At 35.7% G+C, this 27086-nt stretch overlaps 1 protein-coding gene across 1 annotated transcript; it reads right to left on the reverse strand.

Annotated features, from left to right (window-relative positions):
- On the reverse strand, positions 1 to 26544 carry LOC123530711 (peptidyl-prolyl cis-trans isomerase FKBP2-like). Its single transcript, XM_045311470.2, has 5 exons — positions 26411 to 26544; positions 14395 to 14572; positions 12939 to 13054; positions 3956 to 4038; positions 1 to 3586 (listed from the first exon to the last, which is right to left on the reverse strand). Exons 2-5 carry the CDS (start codon positions 14566 to 14568, stop codon positions 3525 to 3527), a joined length of 435 nt encoding a protein of 144 aa, XP_045167405.1. The 5' UTR covers positions 14569 to 14572; positions 26411 to 26544; the 3' UTR covers positions 1 to 3524.
- Between the last annotated feature and the right edge of the window lie 542 nt (positions 26545 to 27086).

Below are 27086 nucleotides of genomic sequence, written 5' to 3' on the forward strand. Positions count from 1 at the left end.
TTCAATGTTTTTATTCCATATTCTATGAAAATAACATCTTCACAAACAACACTGTTAGTTGTGGTTGAATATCAAAACATAAGATTAGCACAGGTTACATTTGTTTACATTACTCATATGTTTTAATTACTGAGCAATTGAAGTAAAATTAACATGGGATTAAGTGCTATATGTATTTTCTTCTTGACATCAAATGTTCCTGAACAAAAGTTCTTTAGTAAGTTAATTGTAATAATGGCAGTAAAGCTGCAAATACCTGCAATTAATTTTCAGATAGTTGCAATAATTGGCTTATTTAACTTTAGTTTATCTTAGTTCAACAATACATAGTATAAAATACAACCATTCATTCATTACACACAACACAAAAACAACACAACAATAATTACATTACCATGTAAAAACAATTATGTAAAAAATATCCATTCCAAGTACACAATACTAATTAGACATGAAGCTAAGAAACAATCACTATTATAGACTAAAATTTAAAATAAATCTGAATCCTAATGAAATCTTCCAGAAAACTAGATGCACATGGGCAACATATCAATCCATGCACGGTAACCTTGATCTTTGAGATAGGAACCTGTGGTTTGCACGACACTCCGTCTCATTGAGTTAAACATTCATGTGTAATATAAACAAGATTGCTCAATGCGTGTCAAAGTTATGGGCCAGACAAGATCTGGCATGACCTTTGACCTCTAACTGTGACCTGGGGTTCAGATACCCTCCGTCTCACAGAGGTTAACATTCATGCAAAATATTAAAAGATTGCTCCATGCACGTCAAAGTTATGGTCTGAATAAACAAATCCAAATGGACGCACCAACACACATACACCGAACAACCATTTGGACTATGTCTTCGCTTCCGCACGCAGGCTCTACAAAAATGAGCGATGTTAGAAATTATTTAGGTCCATATGAAGACCGAATGACTGAACTTTGAACACTGGAATGGTTTTGTTATCAAAACTTTCCCTGCTGAGCATATAGGGTAATACTTGCCTTTGAAAAAACAGTATGAGAAACTGAAAGCTTTAATCCAAAAATACATTTAATATACTGAAATAACATACCATACAACAACACTTTACTCCAGATTACTTAAAAAGCACACATGTATATATTCAACCAGACTACTGACTTTTGACATAAATAAATAAAATGTTAAGATCTTAGTTCAGCTTGCTCCTATCATATATGAGTAAATGAAGTGATGGGTCTAATGTAAAACTGAAATGACTGTTCATGTCACATGACTTCCATGTGATATAGATTGGAACTTTTGAGCAATTTCAAAATGATGGTAATACAATTTAATACAAATAGTTTTCTGATTCAGTCTTGTTTTTTCTAGGCTGAACACAAGACACGTTTTTTGTGAATGTAACTCTTATGTGTACATTTTTCTAGCTCAAGTTTCCTGACTGGTGCTGATGGAGCCTTTTGGTCAACATTTTTCGTCAGCAAAAAAAAAAAAGAAGATAAGAGATAGGAAGACTTCTGCATGCATAGGAAAAGTTCTAAATGTAGATATAAATTTCTAAAGACAAAATGGTGTATTTTCTATGTAGTTAAAGAATAACATTTCTAGATAATGGCATACAAAAATTCCTTTAAAAAAGGTAACATCCACTCAATTATAAATTTATAAATGAAAATGTACATGTAACCAAAAGCATACAAAATATTTTATGGCTAATAAGTACAGAGCAATTCTGGATTTCATTACTGAGCTGGCTCTCCTACACAAATGCAAAAACATGTAAGTCTGTTTATGGAATATTGTAATTGTGAACAAATCTGCTAACTTTATTTTATGAAAGTATCCCAAATTATGAGCCAATAAGATATGACAGTGCATGCAAGTTTCAAAGTGACTAGAATGTATTTACACGAAGGACCAAAAACTCAGGACAGTAGTGTATTATACTGACATGTGTATTCACAAAAAGAAAGTAGCTAGATACTTTTTCTGTAGTGGCAACACACTTATATATCTTACTGTTGAAAGTCAATAGTCTACTAACTGTATTTAAACAGAATTATATATCTACACAAGTTTCAAAGAATAATGTCGAAAATACATAAATATGCCGGTACTTAATAATTTTTTTGATAACAAAATATTAAATTGCACTGTGAACTTTTATGAAATTTTATGAATAATGTTTTGATCAAAAGGTTAACGAATGTGATCTCTCTAATATAGGATGAACTAGCAATAAAATGTAAGTCATTTGAACATAATAACAATCAAGAACAGATATATTATGAAGCTTATGTAAATTGTGTAACAACTGCATAAAAGCAATGCACCCTTTTTAACAAAGAATAAATTGAATAAACAGTCACCAATGCAAAAATTCAAATCTTCTAGAATGTACAAAGTTAAAAAAAAAATACGATTACAAACAGACGAAAACAATTAAGCACATCTATGTATTATAATAAAAAAATATCCCGCGACAACCTATTTTCGGACACAACCCGTATTCGGCCGGCCCCGGTAATGTTTTAGTTTTCCTGGAAAACACGCCTCTTCCAGTTTCCCACACGCATGCTTTGTTTACAAACACCATACAAATGTCATGCTGGTAGTTTTGAAGAAAAATTGAAATTAAAAGGGTAAGCAAATGATAAAAACTTACATACTGTTACATTTTTATTTTTTTTCACTATTCCCAAAATATCACGTCCAAAATATGTGTTTTTAGAAATAAATCCAATGTTTTCATGTTGAAAGCTCTGGTCGTCCGACAGATTAGGTTATTTTACAGGCTCCACCCCCACTATCAAATTTTGCAAAAGTATACTTCACACAAAAAGCTACCACTTATAGACCAGTGTACCTTACGAGGTTTTCTTAATCAATTGGTTAATAAAATTTTAAATAGTAGTAGAAAAGTTTTTTTTGCTCTGTTTCTTTTCAGAATCATGTGCCCACTAGGGGGTCATATAGACCTTATGCTGATAATATTTAAGGGATGGGTACAATTATCATTTTGTATGTAACAGTGAGGGTAATCAGAATAGGAGACACGTTCCTGTGTCCCATTTGTGCTTATCCCACCAACTAACTCCATAAACTAACACTGAAAATACTTTGTAAATACGTTTTGGGTAGTTTTCTTGTTACTAACAGTTACATTTGATGTTCGAGATTTGTTTAAACTGTTTCTGACTTTTTGTGACGTAAACTTTGGAGCGCAGTATATTTTGAAGCAGGTGTCCGAAAACGGGTTGTACAACTTCCGGTTAATGGAAAAGTGGGTCAGCCATGTTGGAAAGGATATCTAAAACATGCTGCGGGATGAGGTTTGTTTACTTGCGTATTTTTTAGGATAAATGATTGTTGAACAAAACTCCAGCATTTATAATTGTTGAACATTTTCCACGTAGCGAAACCGTAGCGATATACCGTTAGCTGTCCAAAAACGGGTTGTACCGGGATATCAGTTAAAGCACTAGTGATAGGTAATTAACTACAGAACTAAATCTAATCATGAATCTATGTTACAAGTCTCCATGTCTTTCTATTGTTTCCAGTTTCACTTCAAAAACAAGTGCTGCATCAGCTGTAAATATATATATAACAAATTCAATCAAACATACCTGGTAATAAAAGTCGGACATGCACACAATTACAGTAATTCATTTTAAATATACCACAACATGATTTAGGTATACTGCTGATTACTGAATCTTCATTATGTATTTTTTAATGCAGAGCTTCTACAGAATAAAATATTCACCTCAATCACTTCAAAATTCTATAAATTTCATCTCTCTGTATATATAACATGTATACCAGTAAATGTTATGTCTCAGAAAGACCAATCTGCATATGTCCCCTACAGTCTCCAGTGTGTATATAGTGGTAAGACATTTAGATATTTTCTTCTTGGTAAGAATTTTTTGACAATCTGGGTAGCCAAATATCATACCTGGAATTTTAGGTGGAGCACCTCTGGCACCATAACCCATTTCTGCTGGCACAACTAGCTTCCTCTCCTCACCCTCACACATTCTAAATAGCAACATAAAATTACAACTGTAAATCAAAACTGGATAAAATGCCAAAGTTCAACAGTATATCAGTGCTGGGCTGAAAGAAGGCTAAAATATTTAGAGGACATGCTCATCATATTGAAGAAAGTAGAATCACAGTTGTGCAGAGGTACAGAGAGTCAGTCCTAGTGGAGAAGTTGCATGTTTGAATCCTGCAATCTTCACAACCCCTTAACCTAGGTGTAAGTACTGGTCAGAAATCTAAGAAGCAGCCATCAGATATTGTTAATATGAACAAGAGGGTCATAATGGTCCTAAAGATGCTTATCTGACATTGACCTTTTATCCTTACATGTATGTCATGACACACTGTGTCATTAAATGCAACAATTTTGTTTAATGAAGATCCATAAGACGACCAATGAGAAGAAACCTTTTTGCTTTCTGGCCAAGTGCAATAGTTTGAAAAAGCTCCAGAGAAGTCCATACAAGGAAGCTACAGAAAATACTTGGTGACGATTCACCAACTACTTGTAGTTCACGAAATAAGTTTTTTTTCTATTTCTAGCTCTGTTGGCCCCTAAAATGGACCAAGCAGAACCATTTAAAACTTTTGAGAGGGTCATAAAAAGATGCTGCAGACCAAAGTTGGGGAAGATCCATCAACTGGTTTATGAGAGAAGTTGTTTTGAGAATTTTATGTCGCTAAGTGACTCCTTTCAATAACAAGAAGACCATGATGGTCCTGAATCGCTCACCTCTTCCCACATGACCCAGTTTTGAGTATGAAGTCATTTTTTGTATTATTTGACATAGTGACCTAGTTTTTGAGCTCATGAGACCCACTTTTAACTTGACCTAGATATTACCAAGATAAAAATTCTGACCAATTTTCATGAAGATCCATTGAAAAATATGGTCTCTAGAGAGGTCTCAAGGTTTTTCTATTATTTGACCTATTGACCTAGTTTTTGAAGGTACGTGACCCTGTCTTGAACTTTGCCTAGATATCATCAAGGTGAACATTCTCACTAATTTTCATGAAGATCTCATGAAAAATATGGCCTCTAGAGAGGTCACAAGGTTTTTCTATTTTTATACCTAATGGCCTAGTTTTTGACCGCACGTGACCCAGTTTCGAAACTGACCTAGATATCATCAAGGTGAACATTCAGATCAATTTTCATGAAGATCCATTGAAAAATATGGCCTCTAGAGAGGTCAAAAGATTTAAAAAATTTTAGACCTACTGACCTAGTTTTTGATCGCAGTTGACCCAGTTTCATTCTTGACCTAGATATCATCAAGATGAACATTCAGACCAACTTTCATACAGATCCCATGAAAAGTGTGGCCTCTAGAGAGGTCATAAGGTTTTTCTATTATTTGACCTACTGACCTAGTTTTTTATGGCACGTGACCCAGTTTCAAATTTTACCTAGATATCATCAAGGTGAACATTCTGACTAATTTTTATGGAGATCCATTCACAAGTATGGCCTCTAGAGAGGTCACAAGGTTTTTCTATTATTTGACCTACTGACCTAGTTTTTGATGGCACGAAACCACTTTCAACTTGACTAGATATATCAAGATGAACATTCAGACCAACTTTCATACAGATCCCATGAAAAATATGGCCTCTAGAGAGGTCACAAGGTTTTTCTATTATTTGACCTACTGACCTAGTTTTTGATGGCACGTAACCCACTTTGGAACTTGACCTAGATATCATCAAGATGAACATTCAGACCAACTTTCATACAGATCCCATGAAAAATATGGACTCTAGAGAGGTCACAAGGTTTTTGTATTATTTGACCTACTGACCTAGTTTTTGACAGCATGTGACCCACTTTCGAACTTGACCTAGATATCATCAAGATGAACATTCTGAACAATTTTCATGAAGATCTCATGAAATATATGGCCTCTAGAGAGGTCATAAGGTTTTTCTATTTTTAGACCTACTGACTTAGTTTTTGACCGCACGCGACCCAGTTTCGAACTTGACCTAGATATCATCAAGATGAACATTCAGACCAATTTTCATACAGATCCCATGAAAAATATGGCCTTTAGAGAGGTCATAAAGTTTTTCTATTATTTGACCTACTGACCTAGTTTTTAAAGGCACGTGACCCAGTTTCGAACTTGACCTAGATATCATCAAGGTGAATGTTCTGACCAATTTTCATGAAAATCTTTTGAAATATATGGCCTCTAGAGAGGTCACAAGGTTTTTCTATTTTTAGACCTACTGACCTAGTTTTTGATGGCACGTAACCCACTTTGGAACTTGACCTAGATATCATCAAGATGAACATTCAGACCAACTTTCATACAGATCCCATGAAAAATATGGACTCTAGAGAGGTCACAAGGTTTTTGTATTATTTGACCTACTGACCTAGTTTTTGACAGCATGTGACCCACTTTCGAACTTGACCTAGATATCATCAAGATGAACATTCTGAACAATTTTCATGAAGATCTCATGAAATATATGGCCTCTAGAGAGGTCATAAGGTTTTTCTATTTTTAGACCTACTGACTTAGTTTTTGACCGCACGCGACCCAGTTTCGAACTTGACCTAGATATCATCAAGATGAACATTCAGACCAATTTTCATACAGATCCCATGAAAAATATGGCCTTTAGAGAGGTCATAAAGTTTTTCTATTATTTGACCTACTGACCTAGTTTTTAAAGGCACGTGACCCAGTTTCGAACTTGACCTAGATATCATCAAGGTGAATGTTCTGACCAATTTTCATGAAAATCTTTTGAAATATATGGCCTCTAGAGAGGTCACAAGGTTTTTCTATTTTTAGACCTACTGACCTAGTTTTTGATGGCACGTGACCCAGTTTCAAACTTGACCTAGATATCATCAAGGTGAACATTCTGACCAATTTTCATGAAGATCTTGTGAAATATATGGCCTCTAGAGAGGTCACAAGGTTTTTCTATTTTTAGACCTACTGACCTAGTTTTTGATGGCACGTGACCCAATTTCGAACTTGACCTAGATATCATCAAGATGAACACTCTGACCAACTTTCATAAAGATCCAATGAAAAATGTGACCTCTAGAGTGGTCACAAGCAAAAGTTAACGGACGCACGGACGGACGATGGACGACGGACACCGCACGATCACAAAAGCTCACCTTGTCACTTTGTGACAGGTGAGCTAAAAAAACAAAACTCGAGAGATTTATACTTGGATGCTGCACACTGTGCATGGTGAAACTCCAGTAACTGGTTCATGTGAAGTTGTTCAAAGATTTTATTATATTTTTAGCTCTGAGGGCCCTTACAATGCGCAATTTAAAAAACAAACAAGGCAGTCTAAAAGACAGCTAAATCCCCCGCCACTGCTATGGATAGTGAAAGGGTAAACCTTTGATTTTAGCTGTGACCTTGACCTTGAACTGACATGGCTGACTCATGAATTCTGCACAACGTCTTGATGAGGTGATCATTTGACCAAAGTTTCATGAAAATCCTTCAAGGGGTTTAGGAGATACAGAGCTGAAACCTTTGACCTTCAGTTGTGACCTTGACCTTGAGTTGACATGGCTGACTCATGAGTTCTTGATGAGGTGATCATTTGACCCAAGTTTGATGAAAATCCTTCAAGGGGTTAAGGAGATATAGAGTGGACATCAAATGGAAGGCTCAAACTTTCGACCCTTAGTTGTGACCTTGACCTTGAGCTGGCATGGTTGACTCATAATTTCTGCACATCGTTCTGATGAGGTAATCATTTGACCCAAGTTTTATAAAATTCCTTCCAGGGGTTTAGGAGATATAGAGCGGACACGAAATGGAAGGCTCAAACATTTGACCTTCAGTTGTGACCTTGACCTTGAGCCAACATGGCTGACTCATAAGTTCTGCACATCGCCTTGATGAGGTGATCGTTTGACCCAAGTTTGATGAAAATCCTTCAAGGGGTTTAGGAGATATAGAGCGGACACAAAATGGAAGGCTCAAACCTTTGACCCTAAGTTGTGACCTTGACCTTGAGCCGGCATGACTGACTCATGGGTTCTGCACATCGTCTTGATGAGGTGATCATTTGACCCAAGTTTTATAAAATTCCTTCAAGGGGTTTAAGTGTTATAGAGCGGACACAAAATGGAAGGCTCAAACTTTTGACCTGGAGTTGTGACCTTGACCTTGAGCCGGCATGGCTGACTCATGGGTTCTGCACATCGTCTTGATCAGGTGATCATTTGACCCAAGTTTTATAAAATTACTTCAAGGGGTTTAGGAGATATAGAGCGGACACAAAATGGCAGGCTCAAACCTTTGACCTTGAGTTGTGACCTTGACCTTGAACCGACAAGGCTGGCTCATGGGTTCTGCACATCGTCTTGATGAGGTGATCATTTGACCCAAGTTTCATGAAAATCCTTCAAGGGGTTTAGGAGATATGGACCGGACACGATTTTGTTACGGACGGAAGGACGGACGCAGACCATTCCTATAATCCCTCCGCCACGGCGGGGGATTAAAGAAAATCAACAACATCTAAACAAACTTGGAAGTGGCCCATACAAGGATGCTACTGACCAGTTTTAGTGATAATCTATCAATAGCTCATGAGAAGAAGTTGTTTAAAAGTTTTCTATTTCTAGCTCCAGCGGAGATAAAGCAGGACCATTTCAGGAAACTTTATAAAGGTCTATGCCTGGACGTTACAGATCAAGTTTGGTGTAATTCTGAGCAATAGTTTCAGAGGAGAAGATGTTAATGTAACAAGAGGACCAGGATGGTCCTGAATCGCTCACCTCTTCCCACATGACCCAGTTTTGAGTATGACGTCGTTTTTTCTATTATTTGACATAGTGACCTAGTTTTTGAGCTCATGTGACCCACTTTTGAACTTGACCTGGATATTATCAAGATAAAAATTCTGACCAATTTTCATGAAGATCCATTGAAAAATATGGTCTCTAGAGAGGTCACAAAGTTTTTCTATTATTTGACCTATTGACCTAGTTTTCGAAGGTATGTGACCCTGTTTTGAACTTTACCTAGATATCATCAAGGTGAACATTCTCACTAATTTTCATGAAGATCTCATGAAAAATATGGCCTCTAGAGAGGTCACACGGTTTTCTATTTTAATACCTACTGGCCTAGTTTTTGACCGCACGTGACCCAGTTTCGAAAGTGACCTAGATATCATCAAGGTGAACATTCAGATCAATTTTCATGAAGATCCATTGGAAAATATGGCCTCTAGAGAGGTCAAAAGAATTTTCTAATTTTAGACCTACTGACCTAGTTTTTGACTGCAGTTGACCCAGTTTCAAACTTGACTTAGATATCATCAAGGTGAACACTCAGGCCAACTTTCATACAGATCCCATGAAAAGTATGGCCTCCAGTGAGGTCACAAGGTTTTTTTATTATTTGACCTACTGACCTAGTTTTTTAAGACACGTGACCCAGTTTCAAACTTGACCTAGATATCATCAAGGTGAACATTCTGACCAATTTTCATGAAGATCCATTCAAGGGTATTGCCTCTAGAGAGGTCACAAGGTTTTTCTATTTCAAGACCTACTGACCTAGTTTTTGATCGCAGTTGACCCAGTTTCAAACTTGACCTATATATCATCAAGATAAACATTCAGACCAACTTTCATACAGATCCCATGAAAAATATGGCGTCTAGAGAGGTCACGTTTTTTCATTATTTGACCTACTGACCTACTTTTTGACGGCACGTGACCCACTTTCGAACTTGACCTAGATATCATCAAGATGAACATTCTGACCAATTTTTATAGAAATCCATTCACAAGTATGGCCTCTAGAGAGGTCACAAGGTTTTTCTATTTTTAGACCTACTGACATAGTTTTTGACCGCACATGACCCTGTTTCAAACTTGACCTAGATATCATCAAGATGAACATTCAGACCAACTGTCATACAGATCCCATGAAAAATATGGCCTTTAGAGAGGTCAAAAGGTTTTTCTATTATCTGACCTACTGACCTAGTTTTTGATGGCACGTGACCCAGTTTCGAACTTGACCTAGATATCATTAAGATGAACATTCTGACCAACTTTCATAAAGATCCCACAAAAAATGTGAGTTCTAGAGTGGTCACAAGCAAAAGTTTACGGACACACGGATGACGGACGATGGACGCCGCGCGATCACAAAAGCTCACCTTGTCACTTTCTGACAGGTGAGCTAAAAATGTTGATGCAGAACAATAGATGTAGGACAAGAGAACATTCACCTCTACCAACAGCTCACCCTGAATAAAGTTCTTCCTCTCAGATATGTGTAAAATAAATAAAGTTAAATTAAATTAAGACTACAGAAAGCAACCAGTAAGGAGACTTCTCTCATAGCAAGATACATCATATTACTTAATCAAATTGTTTTTAATTTTTTTATTTGTTGTGTCTAGAAAGAGATGCAGATCATATGAACAGTTTAAAAATCTAACTGGGAGTAAATGCACTGAAATGAAAAGGAAAGGACAAAAAGACCCAAAAACCTTATATAATTTTATACAAGAGCTGTCTGATGACAGCGCGCTTGACATTTCTCAGTGCTTGGCTCTGAATTAGAGCTTTGCCAGTAAAAACTTTATAAAACACTCTAAGTTAAGTAGGGGCATAACTCTGTCCAAATTCAAATTAAAGATAACAAGAGCTGTCTCCATAGGATGACACATGCCCCCGATGGCACTTTGAATGAATAGTTATGGCCGATGTTAGAGTTTAGGACCTTTGACCTACTGACCTGGGTCTTGCGCGCGACACGTTGTCTTACTGTGCTACACATTCATGCATAGTTATTTTAAAATCCATGCATGAATGACAAAGATATGGACCGGACATGCCCATCATTGCACTATCATGAAATATGACCTTTAACGTCTAAGTGTGACCTTGACCTTTGAGCTACGGACCTGGGCTTGCGCGCGACACATCGTCTTACTGTGGTACATTCATGCCAAGTTATTTAACAAGAGCTGTCTGATGACAGCGCGCTCGACTATTCGAAGAATTGATTGAAGAATGGTGTCAAAATATTTCCACGGATATTCAGACGAAAGAAATAAATAGATTAGACAAACAATGTTCCTGTATTACTTTGATTTCGATAAGTCTTGCACTAAATGGCAATATATGAGCCAATTTCAAAGTCCAAAAAGGGCCATAATTCAGTCAAAATAGTTATGTACTCTTGCCTACAGATGGAAATCATAATGATAAACTAGTGTTCAAAGTTTAAAAGCCATATGTCAAATAGTTTTGACAAAACATGGACTTGTATGGAAACAGAACCAATTTCAAAGTCCAAAATGGGCCATAATTCAGCCAATATAGATGACAGAGTTATGTTCTCTTTCCTACAGATAGAGACTATTATACTAAACAAGTGATAAAAGTTTCAAAGCCATATGTCAAACACTTTACAAAAAATATGAACTGGTACGAAAAACTTAACCAAGATTTCTCAGTCAAAACGGGCCATAATTCAGCCAAAATCCTTGATAGAGTTATGTACTCTTGCCTATAACTGGACATGGTGATGGTAAACAGATGTTGAAAGTTTCAAAGCTTTATCTCAAAAGACTTTGTCAAAATATGAACTGGTACGAAATATTAACCCAGATTTCTAAGTCAAAAAGGGCCATAATTCAGCCAAAATCCTTGATGGAGTTATGTACTCTTGCCTATAACTGGACATGGTGATGGTAACCAAGTGTTGAAAGTTTCAAAGCTTTATCTCAAAAGACTTTGTCAAAATATGAACTGGTACGAAAAACTTAACCATGATTTCTAAGTCAAAAGGGGCCATAATTCAGTCAAAATCCTTGATGGAGTTATGTGCTCTTGCCTATAACTGGACATGGTGATGGTTAACAAGTGTTGAAAGTTTCAAAGCTTTATCTCAAAAGACTTTGTCAAGATGTGGACTGGTACGAAATATTAACTCAGATTTCTAAGTCAAAAAGGGCCATAATTCAGCCAAAATCCTTGATGGAGTTATGTGCTCTTGCCTATAACTGGACATGGTGATGGTAAACAAGTGTTGAAAGTTTCAAAGCTTTATCTCAAAAGACTTTGTCAAAATATGAACTGGTACGAAAAACTTAACCATGATTTCTAAGTCAAAAGGGGCCATAATTCAGCCAAAATCCTTGATGGAGTTATGTGCTCTTGCCTATAACTGGCCATGATGATGGTAAACAAGTGTTGAAAGTTTCAAAGCTTTATCTCAAAAGACTTTGTCAAAATGTGGACTGGTACGAAAAACTTAACCCAAGGTGTGACGCCGACGCCGATGCCGACGCCGACGCCGACGCCGTGGTGAGTAGGATAGCTCTACTTATTCTTCGAATAGTCGAGCTAAAAATCCATCCAAGGAAGACAAAGATATGGACCGGACATGAATGCACTATCATGAAAAATGACCTTTAAAGTCTAAGTGTGACCTTGACCTTTGAGCTACGGACCTGGGTCTTGCGTGTGACATGTCGTCTTACTGTGGTACACATTCATGCCAAGTTATTTGAAAATCCATCCATGGATGACAAAGATATGGACTGGACACGAATGCACATCATGAAAAATGACCTTTAACGTCTAAGTGTGACCTTAACCTTTGAGCTATGGACCTGGGTCTTTCATGCGACACGTCATCTTACTGTGGTACACATTCATGCCAAGTTATTTGAAAATCCATCCATCGATGACAAAGATATGGACCGGACACGAAAATTGCGGACAGACCGACAGACGGTTCAAAAACTATATGCCTCCCTTCGGGGGCATAAAAATGACCCTGAAGCTGTAAGAATACTGATTTAAAATGTCAACTGTATAGATCTCTTCAATTATCTAAATCCAGAAAGTCTATAAAGTTTACCCTAGAAGACCTTGATCCCAGCCCTTGATAACTTGTCCAGTTCCCAATGTGAAAACAAACGGCTGTTTCCTGCTATAGCTGCTGTCAAATTCTTCACCAGTCTCATGCAATGTTCCCTACAGAAAACAGTTAAAATCCGACATTTACTGACATCAAACATCTGAAAACACAATATCTAAGTCACAAGTGACATACACATGCATGCTTTTTTCACCTGATTTTTAACTTTAAGTTTTCAAATGTCAAATCAAATTTCTTTCAAATGTCATTCAAATGTCAAATCAAATTTCTTTCAAATGTCAACAGGGGTCAAATTTAACAATATTTCCTACTAGCTAAAATTAGCTAGTGGCTTTTTTGTTCACTAGCTAAAAACAAAAGATACTAGCTAAAATTAAACACGGTTATTTTATAGAAATGGCAGCTGAAACAATGCGAAGTATTTCTTAAATACTACAGTTGGAATTCCAAAATAGCGATCTATTTTTAGTTACAAAATTTAGCAAGCTGACCATCCGTATCATTTCAAAATTCTTTTCTAGGAAATATATTTGGGTTACTAAATTATTTTAAAATCATAATGCAAACAAATCCTTCGACGTTCAAATTTATATAAATATTAGATGTTTTGATACGCTAGTTGTAAACAGAGTCTATAATAACCTTAGCTGAACTGTCACTGTTGATTGATTTCAAGGTCGACATAATTTCTCTCTGCCATTTTTTTACTGTTTTGACATCAGGCTAACTATAGTTACTAAATTTTAAAACCAATCAGTCCTTGATACCTAAAAAACATCATTTACCACTCAACGTATCTGTCCGCATATATTGAATTTTTTTTACGACTAATCAGATCCAATTCAAATGGAACTATATTTGGAACTTTAATTATTGGACAGTCATATTTTTCTTTAGGAATATTACATTTGCCTGGCATTTCAATGACTTGCTAAAATAAGCGAGTGCTTTTTCAGGCCACTAGCTATTCTAAATTTCCACTGCCTTTTAGCGAGTATGCATGTCTAAATTTGAACCCTGGTCAAATCAAATTTCTAAGTTCAAAGCTCAGGCCTTTTTTTCATCATTTTAGGAATGCCACCATCACCAGAGGGATTGGGAAAATACTCACGGAAAATTGTCAAAACTGGGAAAATTTGCAAATTACCAAATTCTATGTAAAGATATTTTTTGTTTAAAATATTAATGGACTGCATTTCAGTACTTGTTCAACAGGGTAACTGTTGTTTTAATAACCAAAATATACATTCAAATTAGCAAAACTATTTTAAAACAGCCAGAACCCTAAAATGTAACACTCAGATGGGAATTTTAAATTCAGAATTAGAAAAAAAAACATACTTTTTGTCTTTGGGATTACCTCCTTTTAAGGGAGGTAGATTTACAGGGGGAAAAAGCCCTGAAGCTGCAGCAGGTTTAACAGTAAATCACTTACCCTATATTGCATATGAAGGGTATCTCCTTTACGAGATTTCATACCACATTTTTCTGCACGCTTCTTTATTCCAATTTGAAGCTTCTTTGGTTTCTTTTCATCATCATCATCACAGTGTGCTGTCCAGATCACAGCTGCTAACACTACACTCACAAAAATCAGAGTCAACTTCATTTTCCTGGCAAAAAACAGAATATGTTTATATACCTATCTGGATCAATAACAACAGCTTTACAAGATTCTCAAGCTCAAAGAAACCAGTGAAACAATACATTGTATACATAAAGGCTTGCAATATCACTCAATCTGAATGTTTATCAAAAAACTTGCATTTTGTAAATAGTATTGTTTTCATGTTAATATTGTTGCAACAAAAGATCAGCAAATTTAGTACAAGGAAATTTTGTCTTTTTAGTATAACCGTTAAAACATTTCAAAGGGACAAATCTTCAATACTGTAACATCTCAACAAGAGACTTCATCACAAAGTATCTAAAAATGTTTTCAAGATGAGAAGTGAAAACCACAGAAAACAATGGATGCAATAGGAAAACAACAGCTCTGCCTAATGGGGCATATTATGCCTATTCCTAAGCAGACTGGAAAACACAACAATAAAAAAAATTACAGAGGTGGCAACGGGTGGAGGAAGTAGGTATGTGTGGGGCTGAAGGACGTGGATGAGAGATTTCAATTTACTGTATCAAATCAAAGCCTTGGGAAGACTGATGGTGGCGGATTTGGCAGATTTATTTCCTATTAAATTTCAATTACTGCAAGAATGAATGTTATTTGTAGACAGACCAGATGAAGCAGAGAACAACTGCAGTTTAATACAGATTGTCTGTTAACAAATACAATTTCATTAAACCTTTCAGTGGACACGTTTTATCTTCAGAAAAGAAACAAAAAGATAAAACGTCTGAGATAAAAATAGTAATAAAGCCAACATAATAACCAATTTTATTACATAACTGTATTCCTATAGTTTCTCTGATTGGCTGAAAACGGTTTGAAAAGTAATGAGTACATATCATATCAACTTATCTTGGGTTATAAATAGTACGAAAATAAAAACAGATCAAAGTTGGTGCTTGGAAAACCAGTATCAACCTGATTTGGTCTAAATTTATTCCTTATTTCTTTATTGAAGATACAATTGTAATAACAAGACTGACTATACATTTATTCATGTAATAAAACAATTATTGACTTTTTCATAGGTTGATATCAGGATTTATCAACCCTCAAAAAGTTATATTCACCTCGCCTTCGGCTCGGTGAATATAACTCTTTTCGGGTTGACAAATCCTGATATCAACCTATGAAAAAGTCGATAATTGTATAATCCAATCCTCTGCAAATTATGTAAATCACACTTATAGGTATTTCTTGTGCTATTAACAGGACACTTACAAATAATTATTGTGTCCTTGTGACCTTCTTGAGCCAATGACCCCAAAATCAATAGTGATCTTCCTCAAGTGGTACTTAGTCACTTGATGAAGTTTGAAACTTAGCTATCACTTTCTGACTAAGAGCCCTGAAACAAACAACAGCCGTCACAGGAGACAGCGGGCTCGACTATTTTGATGCTGGATAGTGAAATTGGGCACATTTGACGAAGCTGGAGCTGTCACTGGAGAGTTTAATGACTCCAACATGGATGAAATCTTGGATAATAGCTTGAGTCTGCGTCAAAAGTATTAAGTAATATGCAGGGTTTTCCTTGACGCACATTTTTGTGCGTTTTAGCACACTGATTTTCAAAATGACCCTCAAAATTATTCTGAACGCGTCATTGTTGACGCAACTCAACTACCGGCCAAAATTACGGCGACATGAATTTTCGTACCCAATATTGTAAGTACCGATTCGGGCGTAGGTACGAAGTAGTAAAGGTAGACTGCGTTCTAGGTTTAATTATCGGCCCGATATCGACGTCTCTTAATACGGTAAACCATTCAACAAAATGGTGCATCAACAAAAGATTATGTTTTTCTTGTCATCTGCACGGAGTGTTGAAAGGTCCTCAACCGAAAATGTAAACATTCATATATTTCATATGTCATCACTTCGAAATGAAATGCTGGCCATGTATCAAAGATTCAAAACAGTCCTTTCGTATTGGGCTGCGAAAATGTTTGCAACACTACACTTAGGCAAACATTTCCTCACGAAACTGGTCGAAAGATCCCTCCGTCACGCAGATGCACTCAAAAAGTTGCAGTTACTGATTTCAAAAAAGTGTAAAAAAAATTATTTGTTGATGTACTAGTATTCTTTTTGTTTTTTACAGTACATTGCAAGTTAATTTATTATAAACTTCAAAACACACTCTTTCTTTTGGATTTTTTTATATAGATTTCAATACCATTTTATTCATTTTTTTTAAATGTTAAAAAAATGACCCCTTGAAATTGAAAATGACCCCCAAAGTCAAACATGAATGGGTCATAATGACCCCCTATCAAAATTTCTGAGGAAAACCCTGAATATGAGAGATAAGGATCAAGTGTATCAAACTTTAAATATTAAGTATAATTCTTAGCAAAAAGGGGGCATAATTCACTTTGTGTCATGTTAAATCAAATCCATTTTGTAATAACTTGAGATATAGTGAAAATGCATCAAAAATAACCTTTAATTCTAAGTGAAAGGGGCATAATTCATGAAAAATTTGTGCCAGAGTTATGGACCTTGTGTCATATGATGTGGGTGATAAAGCAGAACAACTAGTTTAAGTTTGAATCAAATTCATTCAGCAATAACTGAATTAGAGTGAAAGTGCATCAAAACTTTAACCTGAAATAATAAGTAAAAAGGGGGGATAATTCATAAAATATTAGTGCCAGAGTTATGACCCTTGTGCCATATGATGTGGCTGATGATGCTGAACAACTATTTTAAGTTTGAATCAAATCCATTTAGAAATAACTGAGATAAAGTGAAAGTGCACCAAAACTTTAACCTGAAATTCTAAGTAAAAACGGGGGATAATTCATGAAATATTGGTGCCAGAGTTATGACCCTTGTGCCATATGATGTGGGTGATGATGAGGAACAACTATTTTAAGTTCGAAGTAAATCCATCAAGTAATAACAAAGATAAAGAGAAAGTGCATCAAAACTGTAACCAAAATGTGGACGCGGAAGGACGCCGACGCCAGGTCGAGTAGGATAGCTCTCCATACTTCGTATAGTCAAGCTAAAAATTACAAGAAATTATGTCAGGTCTTTGTGACCTTGATCGTTGAGCCACTGACCCTAAAATCAATAGGGGTCTTCCTTAAATAGTACTTAGTCATAGTGTAAAGTTTGGAAGCTGTAGTTACATGTATTATGCTTTCTGAGTTAAAGCCCAGGAATGAAAAAGATACCAGAAATTAAGTCAGGTCATTGACCCTAAAGTGCTCACCTGAGTACAAGGCTTCAGGTGTGTTTGTATTAGTACAGAGTTAGGTTTCTTCTATGTTACATGTGTAGCTTATATTTTATATATTTCACACACATTTTTGAACCTACTGGTAGGGCAAAGGACCCATATGTTCAATGAACTGGAACCATTTGAACAACTTTAAAAGAAGGCTACGAAGAGATCATTTATGTAAAGTTTCATCAAAATCCATTACGTGGTTTTGGAGGAGATACTGTTAAAAGAAATTGTTGATGAAAAATGACAATGCCTTCTGGCGGCCATGTTTTTTGACGAATCAGAAAAAATTGAACTATATTTATAGGTCACACAAAGACTATTTTTGTAAAATTATTTTAAAATCGGATTAGCAGTTTCACACAAGAAGATGTTTTTTTAAATTTTCACTATATACATATAGGGAAAAGTGACCACAAGGACCATTTGTATAAATTTATTATAAAATCGGGCCAGCAATTTCCCACAAAAAGATTTTTTAAGTTTCCACTATATACATATAGGGAATAGTGACCATGCCCTCTGGCGGCCATGTTTTTGACGAATCAAAATAATTTGAACACTCTTAGTAGAGGGTTACACAAGGACCATTTATGTAAAATTATTTCAAAATCAGGCTAGCAGTTTCACACAAGAAGATTTTTAAAGTTTCCACTATATACAAGTACATATAGGGAAAAGTGAACACGCCCTCTGGCAGCCATGTTTTTTTGATGAATCAAATTGATTTGGACAATTTTGGTAGAGGGTCACACAAGCACCATTTGTGTAAAATTATTTTAAAATCGGGCCAGCAGTTTCACACAAGAAGATTTTTTAATTTTTCACTGTATACATAAAGGGAAAAGAAACAACGCCCCCTGGTGGCCATTTTTTTTCACAAAATTTTGGTAGACAGTGACATAAGGACCATTTGTGTGAAATTATTTCAAAATCTGATCATGCGTTTAGTAGGAGATGTCATTTGAAGATTTTTCTATTTTTAGCTCTGGCGGTCCCTATGTGCAACCAAGCAGAACCATTTGAACAATTTTAGTAGAGGACCATCCAAGGAACATCTATCCCAATTTTCATCAAAATCCATTCAGTGGTTTTGGAGGAGATGTCTTTTAAACACAATTGTTGATGATGGACGGATGAACGAATAAATGGAAGACACAAAGTGATCACAACAGTTCAACCTGAGCATTGCTCAGGTGTGCTAAAAAAAACTAACAAAAATCAAGTCAGGTCCCTGTGACCTTGACCTCTGATTTACTGATCCCAACATTTTATGTCAGCAAAGCATTTTTAGTCTCTTGGTTACTGTGACCTTAGACCTACTAACCCCAAAAAACAACAGGGTTCCTCCTCAAATAGTATAATAATAATGTCAATATTTTGAATTATGTTTGTAGAGGACGTCGTTCAGTTCAGACTTCATGGACTGACTGGAAAAAGAGTTCATCTATCGAAGCATGTGGAAGTTCTAGCCGTTTTTTGTTTATTTCATAGGAATTGGCCAGAAATTATTTTTGTATACATGTATAGAATGGATGTCTAAAATGACATGGATTGAAAATTGTGGTATTTTGTTAAACTTTTCATCATTTATTTGCTATTTGAGGGATTTAAATGAAATAAAAAAGTGTTACAGTGCTTTAGAGTATAGCGGATAGCTACTTTTTCCAGCATTTTAACTTTGAAATTTAATATTTTTTTCTATAAATCAGACAGAAAACAGCTTTTTAAAAAAAGAAAAAAAAAAACATTCAGCTTTTAATAGAAATTCATGTGTTTTTTCTCTCCATGCCATTGTTTACATATGTGCTGATTAAGGGTGTACAGGATAGCTTTGGTCATTTTTTCCATTATTAGTTTAAAATCCACATCTAAACAAAATTCCCAAGATTTTTTTACTATAAATCATAATAATTATGTATTCTCTTTTCAAAAACATTCAGCTTTTTAAATTTCTATCAAATACTTTTCATTTACTGATGTTTTTTACATACACACTGATTTAGTCAGTAGAGGATAGTCTCGATTTTCATTTGTAGACATATTATGAAAAATAACACAAGCAAACATTTAAAATGTACGTCAGAATGTCTATCTGTATGCAAGTAAAAGAATGATATGAAAATTTATACAATAATTCAAGTATAAATACAAAATTTATTAACTTATCCTCTATATACTGTTCATCTGTATTGTTGCGGCACTTGACATTCGACGTGACGACATAACAAGAAACAACACAACAGTGTATTTCTTGTCTTTACCACAATATTTCATGTCATATGCATAAATGTGTGAAAATGAATAAGATATCATTCAAGAAACATCCATGTGTACTTCGAACAAAAATAGTCAGCCATTGTCATCATGTGACGTCACATCACTAATGTCGCGGTATAGGTCAACAATTGTGGCAATCAAACTATCATAGGTTAAAAAGCACTAAATATTATTAAAATATTGAAAAGCTATCTACGTCAAACTAACAGGAACACTCAAAACTCATTAAACGCCAATTTAAACGTTTTATATTATCTGTTTACATTGGCACTATCGAAAATATTTTCCTCTGAGCAGTGGACACACCAGAATTTTGTAAGTAAATCACAAGGTCGCGGGCGTGGTCTTAATGTAGTGGAGCCTAAGAATTGTACTATTACTGAATATTTTCTATCTGACAGTTATCTAATATGTTCCAATTCACTGCTCAGTATCATGGGTGTATTTTGAGGAGATGGTCGCGGGTCCCCTATCCCCTCCTCCCCCTTAAAATCTGTCAAGTTAAGACGTTTTGATGTTTCGCCTAATATTGATATTTCATTCATTTAAGTGTACCTGGGGGATGTTACGTAAAATCTGGTGTCCTCTAACCTATAGGCGGAACTTAATTTGCATAATTAATGAGGACAAATACTGATCAGCTGGTAGACGAACTTGTAAACATTGCAAATATTTTCTTAATTCATGGACTTTTTTGGATATTTGCAATAGATAATATATTATGTGAAATGTACAATTTCAATAAGGAAGTGGCTAATCCTGCGGTCCCGTAAGAATAGCCTCACAGGCTATTCCTACGGCTCTCCCGTAAAATAGTGGAATAGCCCAGCAGGTGGCTATTCCTACGGCTCTAAAGACAGTTTTGTATGTCCATCTTGAATTGTACTGAATTAATTCAAATGGTTTATTTTCGAACAAATTGTTTACTTTTCAGTATCACATTGAGAGAACAGGAAGTGATTTCGAATAAAGGAAAAGGCTAATTTATGTCTATGTGTAATATTGTTGTCATCGAATGATAAATACAGTCGAGACTGCCTTAACGACCCCCTGAATTTAGCGACTCCCTGTCATATGCGACCCTATTTTATGCTCCGGACGCAATTTACTATTAAAAGAGTCTGAATTAAGCAACCCCCTGCCTTACGCGACAAGCGACTGTGAAATCAGGCTCCCGAATCGATATTTAGACCGTTTTCAGCGACTTTGAGACGCTCCCTCGCAAGATTTTACACGATAGAGTTACCGTTCTTTACCTCGCGTGAAGTTGTTTGAGACGAGAACTTATCTGTTTACAAAAAATGGCTGAAGAAAAACATAAAAAAGAACTGTCATTAAGGCACTTGAATTGCTCGATTAGGGAAAACCAGCGTATAAGGTCGCTGAAGAATTCGGAGTTGGTGCATAAATTAACTTTATTCCTGGTGAAACAAAAATATGGCGGTATTTAACAGGAAACGACGAAGTAAACACATATTAAAGATGCAGTCAATAATCGAATAAATTAAAATGAACAATTAGTACATAAAATATAAATATCATAAACCTCAGTGTAGTTCAAATGGAACATTTATATTTTACTGCTCCCCTTTATTTTCTTGCCAGATCATGAGCTTAAATTTGTTTTATCAACATCATATGAATGATGCAAATTATTTGAAATTTATATTTTATCAATATGCAATTAAAGAAATAGTATTTTATCATTTTCCACTCCTACCTTAAAAGAGGCCAATATATAAGTATCCGATATTCATGTACTTTAATTGGAAACATATTATGAAACCAGCGTCATCCTGTTAAGTGAGACTGTTTTAAGAGACTCCCTGTCATATGTGACCTTTTTCGCTGCTTCCCAAAGATGGTCTCTTAAAACAGTCTCGACTGTATGTATAGATATATGCAACATGAAAATGTTCGGTCCATTCGTCCTTAAAAGTACTGTTTAATTTAAAAAAGGTAGCAAAACAACGGAGAGCATCGATGATACTTTCTGCGAATTCTGGTTCTTTTGATCTTCTCAAATGAGTCTTGTCTCTTGGATCAATATTGCTGGTACTTTATAATTTGAGTACAGATATCAATGATAATTTTCGACTGTCTTTAGAGCCGGAATATCCACCTGCGGGCTATTTCCCTATTCTTATGGGAGAGCCGTAGGAATAGCCTGCGAGGCTATTCTTAAGGGACCGTTTCAATAAATACTGACAGATATTTAGCAATGTAACTGCAGGTAAGAACATTTTTTGCTAGCATGCGTAAAATGGGTCACAAACTTAAACACCACGTAGGTGGCGCAACTCAAATACCGCGAAATTAGTGTCGACGCTAGATTAGTGATGTCAAGTATGGCATATACCCTAAAATCCGCTATACCCTAAAGCACTGTAACGCATGGTTTGATGTAGCTAAAAATTTCAGCTCAGAGATGTTTATATGCTGTTAGTGAGTGTTACGGATCTCTGATGGACGCGGCCATCAGAAATTAAAAACAGCCTCAGTTATGGTAGCCAGAACTTGGTTTGATGATTTCAAGTGATAACTGTGATCTGGTCTTTTCTTGCAGCAGTGTCAGGGGCGTCGGAAGTGGGACCGCAGGGGCCACGGCCCCAATAATTTGCCCAAAAACGATTTTTTGTAACTTCATAAGTTGGAGTCGCAGATCTGCGGACCCAATATTTTGTATAGTATACTAAATTTTGCTTCGCGTTAAACAATACACGCTGTCCAGATTAGTGTGTTACCGTGGTGACGGTGACACAATCGGGGGTGTTAATTGGAGTCATACACACGTGTCCGTGACTGGACTTAATTACGCATGAACTAACCAGCATGTTTTTAATTGGTATGTCTTTAGTCAATGGTAGGTTTAAGCTATACCCCGCCGCAAAGATCTAGGGTATTAACGTATAAAATTTAGAAAAATAATTATCATGTTTTTATTTAATGAAAGAGGTAAGTGTTAATATTACATAAATTGTTTTTACTAAAAAAATGATATTTTAAACAAAAATAAGAAATGAATGTAACATGAATAATTATTGTTCAATACATTACAAAAAAAAACACAAAAAACATACATGCATTCTTTTTATTGCATTACACATTATTAATTCTGATAAGAGTTTATTAAACTTTATTTTGCTTATAGTCATGTAAATAGTAAGAAAATACTGGAGACTTGAGATGCGATTCGGTACCCCTAAAATGCACCAGAACTCGCCATTTATGATCCTGTTTTTAAAAAAAATTCAGGGGAAGGTCCCCCTCACCCCCCTTACGGAAGGGGGATACCCCCTTATAGAACTAGGGGACGAGTTGACTAGGGGACGAGTTGACTGTAAAACGTTCTTGTTTGTTCAGCATAATATTTTTGTCCCGTTGGACACCTTACTGGTATATATTTATATACATAAGCATGTATACGCTTATTTAGTAAAATATTTTTGCCTAGCAGGCCTCGACCTTAGCGGTGGACCGTTGGACCGACGCAACCAAAATATCGGCAGGTCCACTAACTATCAAAAGTTGGGTAGACCGACGGTCAACCAATTTTCAGTCACGGTCTGCAAATAAAATAAAACCCTTAAAAGTAAACAAATAGGGGAGAAAATCGTACCCATATCGGCGAATTCACAAAACGAAAGTTGATTTTGCCTTAAGTACGGCATTCTACCGTTATAAGCATTGGCGAGTAAGTTAAAGTTAGGAGAGCACGAATGGACTACTCCACCAATCGGGCGAGTGGTTTTTACGTGGTATTTACCAAATTGAGAAATTACATCAGGCAAAATTACCTGGATTGACTGGAATTTACCTGCGAATCGTAAAAATATCAAAACGTCATGCTGGTAATTTTCCATTCCACAAGCACGTGCGCCCTATCGTAATGTCTAATTTACATCGCGGTTACTTTTGACACAAAAAACGCGCGTAGTGCATTCATTTTTTAATATAATCGCTTTAAATTTTCAACACCGCTTGAGAACTAATACAGTTTGAATTCTATAACAATTTTAATAAGATATCGACAGGAATGTAGGCAAAATTCTTTAAAAACGATCAAATTTTCATATAATGTTTTGTAAAATTTCAAACAGCGCGATCTTGATTATTTATTTCTTTCTTAAAGTAAATAAATGGTACATACTATGGTAATAAAATTCAGACTTTTGACCAGAAAGTACAAAAAACACAATTAAAAAATCTTAAATAATGAAAAAGCGGCAGCAATTTAAATACATGGAGTAAAACGACTTTTGGCAAACAGATTTCTGTTAGCGCGGCAGAATAGGTTACGTGACCTAATGAACGTAAATAGAAATGTGGTTTTAAAATAAAGCAGTATGATGTCGTTGCGGTTTTTAATAAGTTTTAAATGATTCTTTGTACATGTATTTTTTGACACAACACTTTGTTAGATATTCTCCTCAAACAATAATGTAAATTTCTTGAGGGCAAATAGGTCACAGAGGTAGGACATCCACTATCATCGTTCACGGTTTGACACATTTACATGTCAGTTTATTCGGGATATTGCACATTCGCTTTTAAAAAATTAAAGAAAAAACTCTTTTACTGATTTCTTCTCAACAATTAAAGGAATCGAGAAAGTATGATCAGACAGTGAAGTGTCACATGGCGCGAAAACATGACGTAATGTAGAGACCGTACCATAGCTCTTCGCATACTTTGATTTTTCAAACTAAAGTGATTTTTACAAGTGCACCGGTTACGATAAAAATGTAAACAACGGACTCTGTCTATGAAACTTTGAAATGAATGAATGACAGTCGATCTCAGTCATAATACTGATTGACAGTGAATGCTAATGACTCCATGTGTTGCAGAAAGGTATTTAGTTTGTAACTGTAATTTCCCATCAATTGAAATCCTCTCAAAACTGGTAAAATAATTACTTATATTTGGACAAATCTCATCGTCTTTGCCGTTCGGCAGCTGCAAAAAGGGCAAATATAAAAGATTCAGTGTAAGTAATATTTCACTGGTACTGCCAGTTAGTAAGTTCATACTCTGAACAACACGTCAGAGAAATTTGTGCAGATTTGACCAATTATGACGTTGGCAGCATTAGATTATATTTTTTCTTTACACAAAAATTGCCGTTAGGTAACAAAGCGAATACGCCGATAATCCGGAGTTCACCGATTATTGTTCCAGTTCACGCAATGTAATCCAGCAATTAAACTGCATTGCTATTAGCTACTGCTGTTATAGGGAAGTAGTAGAGTGTCTGCCTTAGGGGTGAGAGGTCCTGGGTTCGAGTCCCAGTTAGAGCTTAACTCTATTTAGGTTCTGCTAAAGCATAGTTTTGCTGTTAATAGACTGTTCCAGATGTTCTAAATTTTTAGCACACAGTATCATGGATCAGTATTTAGCAATCCAGATCAAAGTTGAATGTTAAATCAAATGCACCCAATTAGAAAATATTGACTATATTATGTCCCTTTGATGTTTATGCTCTCCATGTTCAAGAAGAGTTACATTTCCTTGATCACAAAATTTTCGTTATCATGAAAATATTAAATGCTCATAACTCCGCACTTCTGGTTAAAATTTGTCTATATTTCTGTTTTTGAGAAATATATGGACATTTCTCTTCATTTCAAAGCTTTTTAACTTCAAACCTATGATTTGAAAAACTTAGGTACTATCTCTACGTAATGCCATGACAATCTCGGGGAAACTATACCGCTTTGATCTCCGCTTCAGATGCCACGAATAACCGACACACTTCTTTTAGCTCTTTGAGAGGGTGTTAATTGAAGATGAAAACAAGGCCAATTACTTAGTTTATCATCAGAATAATTACCGATAATTAATTGTTGATGTTTTCTTTTTTCACTTTCAACACGGGTCGGGAGGATGATGATTATTGTGTCCATATTTTGGGACACTTTTCAAAATAATTATTTTTCGGGATAACAGATTGCTACAGTCTTTTAATTATTTTAGAAATAAGTCCTGTTGCTTTGAGTCATACGAAGCTATGACGTCTACAACATCACAATTTATGTGATAGAACTGGAGGTCCACTAAAGTCTGAGCTGGTCTACTAGATTTTAGCAGTTGGTGGACCTGCTGGCAACTGCTGAAAAAAGTTAAGGTCGAGGCCTGCCTAGCACCCGTGGTTCAACTCTCCCAAATTCTCAATTTATCCGAGTATTATGCCACTTTGCAAACTTAATCATTGCATTTCATCGAAAGATTAATAAAAATGACACGTTTTGATAGTAATTTATAAAAATCGACAGTTTTGTTGACTACAAATGTTACTGATACCTTAACTTCCTTTTCTACTGCAATATTTTCGACGTGTTTCGTTTCGTTTCTTGCTGGGATGCTGCGGCGGCGACACGTAGCGTGAAATTTACACCAGTGTAACTTTCACAATTTACTACAGACTGCTGCAAAAATGTCAGTACACCTTGAGCAATGATATAATTTCTATTTTCTTCCCAGAGTATACACAAAGAACCAAAGTGGCCTTGCAAAGAACAAATAAAACTATTCAGTATACAGTATGGCTCTTTGGTGTAACTAGATGAATAAAAGTTACACAATTCATTAGTAATGTTTTATAAAATAAGGACCGAGACAGTTGCAGTCGACCAATCTCATCTTATTCCAACTAGAAACCTAAATTACTTAATCCCTATGTCTCACACTCAGTACTTTTCTAACTCCTACTTCCCAAGGACCATCCGACTCTGGAACTCCCTACCAACTTATGTTAAATCTAGCCCCAGTCTCAGTATCTTTAGAGAGAGGCTGGCGGTGGTCAATATGTAATTCTATTGCCTCTGTCCCATTTTAACTGTAGCATACTATCTTTTTTAGCTTTTATTCTTTTAACATTGTAACATATCATTTCTTTAACAACTGTTTCTCTGACAGCGCCGCCCAGTGATAATCGGAAATCGATTTTTGGGTGAAAGATGTAGATGTAGAATCTTAA

This window comes from Mercenaria mercenaria, chromosome 1, assembly GCF_021730395.1.
Source record: "Mercenaria mercenaria strain notata chromosome 1, MADL_Memer_1, whole genome shotgun sequence".
NCBI lineage: Eukaryota > Metazoa > Mollusca > Bivalvia > Venerida > Veneridae > Mercenaria > Mercenaria mercenaria.